The sequence below is a fragment of the Crocodylus porosus genome, unplaced genomic scaffold (genome assembly GCF_001723895.1).
Source record: "Crocodylus porosus isolate Cpor-Errol unplaced genomic scaffold, CroPor_comp1, whole genome shotgun sequence".
Taxonomy (NCBI): domain Eukaryota; kingdom Metazoa; phylum Chordata; order Crocodylia; family Crocodylidae; genus Crocodylus; species Crocodylus porosus.
The window spans coordinates 12800101-12810261 of NW_017728951.1; the positions used below are offsets into that span (position 1 = coordinate 12800101).

At 42.8% G+C, this 10161-nt stretch overlaps 2 protein-coding genes across 4 annotated transcripts in view; one reads left to right on the plus strand and one right to left on the minus strand.

Moving 5' to 3' along the window:
• The window catches only part of SEC23IP (SEC23 interacting protein), a 43656-nt gene extending 43444 nt beyond the window's left edge, over positions 1–212 (minus strand). For both annotated transcript variants that reach the window (XM_019555798.1, XM_019555797.1), the window contains exon 1: positions 32–212. In XM_019555798.1, coding sequence (XP_019411343.1) covers positions 32–176 — 145 coding nt within the window. In that variant the 5' untranslated portion in view covers positions 177–212. The remainder of the gene's footprint in view (positions 1–31) is intronic.
• Positions 213–317: 105 nt separating this feature from the next.
• MCMBP (minichromosome maintenance complex binding protein) overlaps positions 318–10161 on the plus strand; it is a 32225-nt gene continuing 22381 nt past the window's right edge. The window contains exons 1-6 of one of the 2 annotated variants that reach the window (XM_019555799.1): positions 318–437; positions 2237–2322; positions 4667–4807; positions 5210–5251; positions 7117–7218; positions 8917–9046. In XM_019555799.1, the coding sequence (XP_019411344.1) occupies positions 380–437; positions 2237–2322; positions 4667–4807; positions 5210–5251; positions 7117–7218; positions 8917–9046 (559 nt within the window). In that variant the 5' untranslated portion in view covers positions 318–379. Of the gene's footprint in view, positions 438–2236; positions 2323–2425; positions 2517–4666; positions 4808–5209; positions 5252–7116; positions 7219–8916; positions 9047–10161 lie in introns of those variants that run through there. The other variant, XM_019555800.1, reaches the window with a different exon arrangement.

The following is a 10161-nucleotide window of genomic DNA, read 5'->3' on the forward strand; positions in this document are numbered from 1 at the left end:
ACCACCCCCATCGACACCCCCTTGCACGTACCTCCGCCAAGCAGAGCGGGCCCCGGGGCCGGGTCGGCGGGGGCCTGGCTGACCGGCAGGAAGGGCACGGCGAAGCTGAACTCGGTGGCGGAGGAGGAGAAGAGCAGGTTAGTACCACCAGGCCCGGGGGGGTTGGCGGCCGCCATGTCCGCATCCGCGTCCACGTCCCCGGGCGCCACCGCCCCCGCGGCCCCTTCCGCCCGCAGCGCTGCCCGGCTCCAAGATGGCGGCGCCGGCCTCGGCGCCTCACGCCCGGGGCGGGGCCCTTCTCCGCCGCCATTGCCGTAGCGGGAGGCAGGAAGTTGGCGGCGGCGGCGGTGGGCTCCGTGCGCTTTTGCCTGCCCGCAACATGCCGTGTGTAGCCGACTGGCTCAACAGCCCGCTGCGCCTCGTGCAGGGCCTCTTCGGTGAGCGGGGCGGCCTCGTGCCGGCGGCGGCTGCCGTGGGCCCGGCCCGGCGTGGGAGGTGCCTCAGTTTCCCTGGCCTGGCCTGGCCTGGCCTGGCCCGGCCCGGCTCGGCTCGGCTGCAGGGTGGGGCGGGGGATTTCTCCCGGTCTCGGCCTCATGCAGCAGGCTGCCCGGGGCGGCGTCTGCTCGGCGCTTGCAGTGCGGGGGGGTGGTTGGCTGCAAGCCACTCCTGGGCTTGTCGGTGTGTGCAGACCCCGGCCGCGCCGGCTGCACCGGAGCACCGAAGGGTTGATGCGCTTCACGCGGGGCAGGGACCTGACCGCCGTCCTGCCCCATCCTGGCCTGTCTAGTTAAGTGCCTGCTGTGCAGTGAGTCTTGACCACCATCCCATTCTGTCCTGTTAAGCACCTGCTGTGCAACGGCTTGGTCTCCTCCCCCCGGCACCCAGCATTTGACTGAGCTTTACTATTACAGATGCAACCGTGCACCCACCGCCAGCACGGGTGCTCAGTCCCCCTCCTCCCCCAGACCCTGACTCCACTCCCCCTCAAATAAGCCTGAGACCCCCTGCCCACTTCCCAGCAGGGAAGCAAAATTGATGTGGAGGCTTTCTTTCCCCCCCCGAAACACCTGCAGACTGTGATCTCTGCAAGCAATAGATAGACCTTTGGGCAGGAGTGTCCTGGCCGCACTCCAGAGCAGCCCCATTGCCTTCCCTGAGAGGAGTGATGCTGGAGAGCTGGAGTGCTCTGTGTCCACACCTAACACTGAACCAGTTCAGGGAGGACTGGCTCAAAATCATACTTGGTTTTCCCAGGGTGCTTTTAAAATGTTCCAGGAAGTTGAAGCCAGTCTAAAGTTGCACGTGCATCTAGGATCTTAAGGTTCAAATTTATTGCGTCTGTCCACGCTGTAGGATCCTGGTGTGTAAAGTGTGTGTCTATCTGCACCCTGTGAGGTGTACCGAGGAGGTGGTTGAGAACAGCTAGCTAGCCAGGGCTTCCGCACCTCAGAGGTAGATGGCATGGAGATGCAAGGGGAAGTGCGGCTATCTGAGAGATGTAGGGACTTCTTAAGACGCGTATACATGGTTTGATACCCCATCTGCGTTGGGTTTCAGACCGACTTGAGGTTTGTGTAAGGTCAGCGAGCAAGTAGGGAGAAGTGTCAGAAATGTCTTCCTGTCTGGAATCAGAAATGCTATTCTATTATGTTGTGGTTTTATCCAACCAAACAATGTTAGAAACTATTTTGAAAATGAAAGTTTTAACTTTGCTCATGCATTTGGGACCTTTAAAATGTGGCAAAACCCTTGCTGAGTTCATTCACTGCCAGTTCTGCATTTTGATCTTGTTACGGTTCCTCACTATTGATTCCAACAGACAAAGCTTTGCCAATCCTGCACTTGGTATTAATCCATGTATGGCTGGTTATTTTCTAGAAAAGCACTTGTGCTGAAACGAACTTTCCAAAAATGTGACCATGTGTGCACAGAAAGTAGGAAAGGTGACTGATTCACCCCCTCCTTGCCTGCTGCTCTGTGGTGTATTTGTAGTCCCGAGTTCTTGAGCCTTTTCTTAATTAGGCAGTGGTGTGCTTGCTGTTATAATTAAGAGACAGAGGAAGGTGTGGTGTTAAAATTGTCATAATGTGCACGTGTACAGGAATAAGTCTCCCATAAAAATGTTGTTACCTTGCCAAACTGTGTTTCGTTCACTCCAGTTCAGAGTGGTACATAAAACTCCAAAGTACTGTCCAGTTGCTTTTCTAAAAACAGTTCTTTTTTTGTTTTTTTCTAGCCCAAAGTGGTCCAAATCCTGAATGGGAGAAAAAAGTAACTGAATACTTCAGAGAGAAACTAAAAGAAAATAATGCAACTAACTGGGTGAGATTGTTTAGGAGTCTTTCCTTAAATTTCCTTCCTTTTGCATCAGTGATGATGATTTATTGTTTGCCAGGTTTTTCACTTTTAGAACTTGCTGATACCAGGCTGAAGAAGACACTGAACATTTAAGTCCCAAACTTTGGCTTACCTGCAAAGTCACTGAAATATGAAAAATCTGTGCAAAAAACAAAACTGTGAGATCCTGATCCAAAGTCTTTTGAAACTAATGCAGTTGACTTCAGCGTACTTTGTACTATGATCCACTAGGTGGCAGTAGCTGACAAATGCAATCATCTGCAATGTATTTGTTAAGGTATAAAAATCTGCCCTGGCTAGTCTAAAATTAGAGCTAAATAAGTGTATACCAGAAGTTTCTGGCTAAGCACTTTTAAACTGATTAGGTTATATGATCTTTTGCAGCTTTTGATGCTTTAAATGATTGGAGAAATAGTTGTTAAATTTCATATTTTAGTTTGGTTGAAAGAGATCATTTATTTTAATCTTCTACAAACTAAACCATGTTATGTAAGTCCAAGCCCCTATTCTGTATTCAAAGATTGGGCAGCTAACGTGTACTTAATCTTCAAATACAAGAAAAAGTCAGGTTGATTCCAAAATTTTTGGTCTACTCTGAAGGATGACTATAAAAATGATATTATGGAATTCTGGATTTCTTGGCCCTCAAGTTAAATATGTTCAGTTTTTCAGTAAAAAGAAAACCACAACAACAAACACAAGTATTTTCCCCATATCAAAACACATTGAGAACCAAGAATCCTGTGCTTCAAGGAAAAAAGCATTTTGTAACTAAAACTTTATCACCAATTGCATTTTTAACCGACAGAACTGCTAGGCATTACTAATACCTGGGATGGAATAAAATCTGTCTTTTCCTCTCTTATACAGCTGTGTGGGACCCCTGAGTTAAAGTTTAAGTTGGACACAGTTACTAAAAAAAAAAAAAAAAAAAAAGTGAATATTATGCTGTGAATGCTCAGTCAGTGGTTACCGTTTTTATGATTGTAATTCTAGTAACTATACTTCACATTGAATGTATTTTTCCCCAATATGACAATGCAGTTAACTGATTCAGAAAATCAAATAGACCTTGAATGAAAGGTGTACAGTACTGATATTTCAGTAATTTGGAGATTGGTTGCCTGGACAAGCCATGCGCTTGTCTTTTCCCAGGGTCATTTCCTGTACAGATAAGCTTCCATTACCTTGAAGCATGCCCTACATGTTTCTTTTGAAAGTGTGAATGCTTTGAGTACCAGAAAAGACGTTTGCTTGTTTTGCTGTGAGATGGCAGTGGCTTTTTCATGTTGCTTATTACAGTATTCCTAGTTGTTTTTTTCCTTATCAAAAAGTAATGATTTGGAAAAATGTCTTCTGTGTGTCTGACAGTATGTGAAACTTTAAATTTGTGCTGACCAGAAGAAAGCCGGACAAATTTGGTGAGATGAAGAATGCGACACTTACCAGTTTATTTTTTTTTCTGGGTCAGTCTTAAAATGCACAAGAAAGAGGAGATTTTATATTAAATGGGTAATAGTAGATAGTGCAAGAATGAGCTGGGGCTGAACCTGATTCAGTAGGATATCATTTGAAAATAAAATTTAGTCAAAGATATGTCAACTTGATTTTGTTTTAAAACCAGTTAATTTAAATAAATTGATAAAGCATATTTCATTAACATTCGTTGAAAGGGTTTGTAAAGGCTTGTTTGATTCCCCCATTAAAATGGACGGGGAGGAGGACAGTGACCAATAACAGCACTGCCAAAAATTGGTCCAGTCCCTTTCTGAACTTGCCTTCCACGCTCTTCAGTTACACTTCTAGTTTTACTGCACTTTTGGATGAGCCCTTTTTTCAAACGGTAGGGAACAGCAACATAAGAGTGCACCTGACATTCCAGTTAGTGAACTGGGATGCAAACTGCTTTCAGATGGATCAAATCAACCAAAACAAAATTGAGAAATTATTTTGTCTGTCTCTTTATATTAATCTTATCTGTCACTTATAGCAGTATCTACAAAAGTTTCAGAAAGCAATATGACTTCTTAAACAGTCTTGGGTAAGACAATAGATGAGGTAAAGTGAACAAAAAATCTTAAAGTTAATAGCTGACTTATCAATTATCCTGTCCATTCCTTACTGCTCTTACATTAATTGAGTGCTCGAGACAAGTAAGTGAATAGCAAGAAGTGCCATAGTGAATTGATACATGTGGAAGTATTTTTGCAGTATCTATCTTTACCCATGATTTTTATCTTGAATAACTAGTATAAAAATGTGAGGTTTTTGTAAATATTAATTTGAGGCTTGTTCATGCTTCTTAAAGGTTCCATCATTGAATGATGTCCCTTTGCATTACCTGAAGCCAAACAGTTTAGTCAAATTCCGCTGCATGGTTCAAGATATGTTTGACCCAGAATTTTACATGGGAGTTTATGAAACAGTTGACACAAATACCAGGACACGTGTAAGTAGAACACAGATTCATTACTAAGACAAAAGTTTACTATTTCCCTAATTTTAGTCTTTGTACTTCTCTGCCTACTTAGTTGAACCTTTTACTTACCCAAAAGTTCAAAATATTAATTCAGTTTATGTATGTTAGTTCACACTGAGGATTTGCTATTTTGTTCCTTTTTTGGTTGTGATCTGTTACAAGTAGATACAATTGTGGAACTGTTATTGCATGTAAAATCCACAGGAATTAAAAGATCATTCTCTCTCCCTTTAAATTCTTGAAACAGAACAAGTTTATACAGGTGGGTTTTTTGGAAAGACTTCAGACTGCATTTTTTCTGTTCGCACTCGTCATTTATGTAATTCAGGATGCTGGAAGGAACATAATAACTATGGTTTTTCTGTTTTACAGGTTTTGCATTTTGGTAAATATAGAGATGTAGCAGAATGTGGGGTAAGTGATACTTGTATAAATGCTAGAGTTTAAATGTTTAAATTGAAACATTTAATTTGAGATGATCATTTTCTTTTCCACATAGTAACCTGCAATAAAACATGCAATGAGCCATCAAATTAATTAAGTGAACACAGTTGCCTTCCCTTTTGCTTGTGTCAGGTGTCATTTGTGTTATTAAGTATTTTGGGCAGGATGGAAGTTGGGAGGGAGATGTAGATCAAATAGGGGTGCACTGATAAAGATTTTCTTTGGCAGATACTGATGACTGATTATTAACCAGCCATATTGGCTGATACCAATCCAAAAGCCAATTTACAGGATTGCAGCCCAGCAGCTTAGACAGCAGCGTCCTGCCAATAAGTCTTGGGGGGGCGGCGCAAGGGGGGTAGCTGGCAGATCAGGGCCCCCCACTCTGAGGGAGGGAGTGGGTAGGGGCAGGTACTATCCAGCCAGAGCAGTGAATGTGACCCTGGGGCAGGGAATGGGATGGAGCCACAGTGGGGTGGAGAGGGGGGCGGCTCCCCACCACTACACGCACCCTGAAGGGAGTATGCCCGCTCAGATTTGTGCGTGGGGCAAGGGTAGGCTGCTCGCTGCGGGTTTGGGGTCAGGGCTGTGCCAGCCTCTTCCAGGCAAAGGGGCAGGACCAGTGAGGGTTCAGCTGCGTGGGGTGGGTGTTGGCAGCGGCACTGGAAGGGGTAGGTATGGGGAATTTTGAGGTGGCTATTGTTCCCTAAGTTGCCCACAGCACTGCCTTTCTTAGTGCCACCACCCCATGCAGCTGAGTCCTCCCTGAGCACAGCTCTGGCCCAACCCTGCTGCCGGGAAGAGGCTGATGCAGCTCTTGGCCCTGAGCCTGCAGCAGGCAGCCTGCCCTTGCCCCATGCACCAGGGGTGGGGGGGAAGGCACATGACCCCATGCCTCCCCTGGGGGTGCGCACAGCAGTGAGGAGCTACCCCACCCCCCAGCGCCCACTGGACAAGCCTCCCACAGCTCCATCCCTCTCCTAGCCCCAGGGTCCCATTCACCACCCTGGCTGGGCAGCACCTGTCCCAATCCTTCTCTCATTGTGGGGGCCTTGATCCATCCCCCACCTCTCACACACACCCCTTTCCTCCAACACAAACTTACTGGTCAGGCACTGCTCTCCAAACCGCTGGGCTGCATTTGTGGCCACGTGCGTGCTGTGGCTGCATGTGGTATTTATTGGTAACATTACCGGCCAAAAAAGAAAACGATTGCTAATGATGTTAGTTTTCCTGTTATCGATGCCAGTCCAATCTGCAGTCGATATATCGGTGCACTTCTAAGATCAAGGGGCTCAAGAGTTATGCTAAATCTTTGTCGTTGGCAAGCCAGTTCTTTTACATCCATTTCCTGTCTTTAAACTATATAAGTGTAACATTAATTATTTTGGAATCCTTCACCTTGACTCCTAGAAATACTGCTTTGGGGATTTAGATGAGTTCCAGGTTTGGGGAGCAGAGAATTTCTCCTGAAGAAGTCGCAAGATGTGTCTATTTCTACTTTAAATTAGTGTCACTTGCTGATGTTGTTTATATGTGATCAGCCTTTAATATTTCAGCCAGTGATTCTTTACCAAGAAATTGGGCCACTGGCAAAATATGTCCTGAAAAAATATCCCATGAGAACTACTGGAGAATAAACATGGAGTTACATTACAAGAATTTAAATCAGTCTGCATGCTATAAAGCACCGAAATAGTTTGAGACTACAGATGCCAGACTGTAACTCACAACTAAGAACATATATCTTATTTTTTCTGTCTATAGAATTGACTTAAGGCTATGACCTTATTTTTGTTTTTTTAACATTTCTATCGTTATTATTGATATCCTAGCCTCATCAGGAAATAGATTTAAATTCTTCACAAACAGTCACTTCAGAGAGACAGACCTTCTACTGCGTTCCAGTGCCTGGAGAGTCAGCATGGGTGAAAGAAATATCTTTTGGCAAGCTTGTGATATAGTATACAATTTTTTGTTAGTAAACAGTATATTTAAAATGTCTTCAATTTTGAGGTGAAAGGGAAATTTTGATGATAATGGCTAACTGTCTTAAAACAAAAAACTTTGGAGTACTATATGCCAGATGAATGAAGATATGGATTTGGGGGCCTTCTTTGCTATTTAGGGAACTATTTGGGGCTAGATTTTCAAATGGATGGGCACAAAGTGGTTGACTATTGTTGTTGGTCTCTATTTGAAAATGTTTAAAAAATACCATATGACATGCCTATCAGTTGATATTCCCCTTGTTGGTTGATCCATAAATTTCAACTGTCGTGTAACTACTAACTTTGCTATGTTGAAACACCTCAGAGTGAGCAAGGAATATTTAAAGTCAGTAGTTTTACAATAGGTTTTTAGACTGGTTTATGTTCCACTAAGGTTTCTCTGAATAAATTGGGACTACAGTATCTAATGGGGGCATCTAATAATATTATAAAGCACCTATAGAGATGCACTGTCATGCTGTGGTAACATGGCAAGTTAACCTTCCTTGAAATCTGAGTTCTCCAAGGAGCATATTTTTAAGAAGTTGAGGTGTGGCTTGTCCTTTCTTAAACCAGTCCAGCAAATGTGTTAGAAAATAAATCAACCTCAGTTTTTCTTTCTTGCAAGCAGATGTCGGACTATGCGGAACAGTTGGTAGAATTTCAGCTTATTGATACTTTTTTTGGAAAATGTTACATACGTCTTCCTTCTGTGTGGGTAGGAGGGATTAAAACATTTAAGCTAGTTTGCATTTTTTTAAAATGATAGGCAAATCAATAGTTAATCTTGTCATTTTGACTTGACACCTCTGATTTTGACTTAAGAATTTGTTTTAAAACTAGTTTCAGCATTTGGCCTTAAAAAGCAAAGCATTAAAAAAAAGTGAGCATCAGTAGAGAGGTTTCTATTATATTTATAAATTTCTAGGGGAAAATGTTCTATTTGAATGCAGGGTTTCTTGTCCCTGTCATGTTTACAACCTTTCAGTGAAAACCTGAAAGTGAACTACACTGTAGAAAAATTAAACTGATTCTGTTTGCTCACTTGTCAAGTTGAGAGAAATGCAAAAGAATCATAAATGGTAAATGTAAATGAGATTTTTTTAAAGTTCAGTTTTAAGTATGACTAACATTGTTATTAGCCTAAGTTATTCTGAAATGCTGTCTGAGATGTGGCAGTGTGAAGCAGAGGTTCCTCTAGATCAGGGCACAGCAGCATGGAACATGCCCTAGGAATCCCCTGCATGGTAATTCCTGAGTCATGCAGTAAGCAAGGATGTCCTCCTAAATAAGGGGTCGTGCACATTGTTAGGCAGTTGGAGTATGACAAAGGACAGGGGATGTCTGTTTGCTTGCAACGTATGCCGCCATAGCAAATTTGGGGGCAGATAACGACGACATCTATTTGCACCTTAAGAGTTAGCAATCTGGACTCTGTTCTCAGCTAAAATGTGGACTCACTATGTAGGAAGATGGCTAATAAGTAAACTTAAATAAGCCTTGGTGGCCAGCATCCAAGTACAACTTGCTACCTTTTATTCTAATATATTTCCAAATAAGAGCAGGTAATTTAGTATTTGGCAAATAAAACACATTGTGTGACTTTTCCCTTGGTATGGTATTGTCCTTAATTTTTCATTTTACGCATATATTAGTGCAAGTCAGGCTCGAGTTAGTCCTTCAACATCATATACTCCAAGTCGCCACAAGAGGAGTTATGAAGAAGATGAAGATATGGAGCTGCATCCATCTAAACAGAAAGAGCAGCACATGGGTAACAGTTTATATTCATGATTGGACATTACAGTAACTTTTTGGAATTAACACTTCAGACTTTGTCTGGGTGAGCCAGTAGAGTTGATGGAGCTTTTTACTTCTGTGCTAATGAGTATGGGTATTTTTATAGATGCAAGCGGCGCAGCGCTGGGCGCTTTGAAAAGTGCCCGGCACTGCATTGTTTGCAGTTGTATAAGCGGCAAAATGCTCATCAGCACTAAGAAAATGGCAACAGCACACTCTTGAACTTAAACACATCGGGGGTATTTTAGTTCAAAAGTGTACCGCTGCCATTTTCTGTGCGCTGACTGATGCACGTTTTGCCACTTATACAACTGCACACGATGCAGCACAGTTCGCATCAGTTTGTGTGTGGAGCAAACTCAATTAATCAGGTCTGTTCTAAAGTGGATTTCTGGTGTCACAGGGCAAAAATGCATGTGTATAAATGCCCTTTGTGTACCCACAACTGAGACAGATAGATAGCATTTTAACTCTGAGAACCTCCAAGAGCCAACAAAAAGCAGGGGGGGGTTATAGCACACATGCTGCTGATGATGCTTCCTAAAAACTAATATTTCAAGGCCACCCAAGTAGATTAGTGATTGCTGCATAAAAACAAAAGAAACTTTAAGTATTGGGTTGGGCCTCATGAAATCTGGTTTACGTCTCAGCTCTACCACAGACTTTTTTTTTGACATCAAGACTGTCCCTTAATTTCTCTCCTTTTCTGTTTCCCAACATGTAAAATAGGATTTTAAAGTAGAGGGTGGCACTGTATTTCTCAAATTAGTCTGTTAGAAAGAGTTAATCGGGTTTCTGTGCACATCCTACTCATTCACAAACAGGTAAAAATGTTCCTTGCCTTAGTACTTGGTTCCTACATGGAATTGAATGGTTTGTTTGTTGTTTGAACAGGAAGAGGTTAGTTTAAAAATAATAATCAAGTTCACAGAAGCTGTTACTTAAAATTTTGTTCAGTGTGATTTTTCAGTCAGTTTATCTGTCAGATTTTAAGGTTTTAAATGTTTGTTTTCTAGTAGTTTACTGTTTTTTTTTTTTGAAGGTGTATTATATTTTAAATACATACGGTACTTCAGTTTGCTTAGCTTA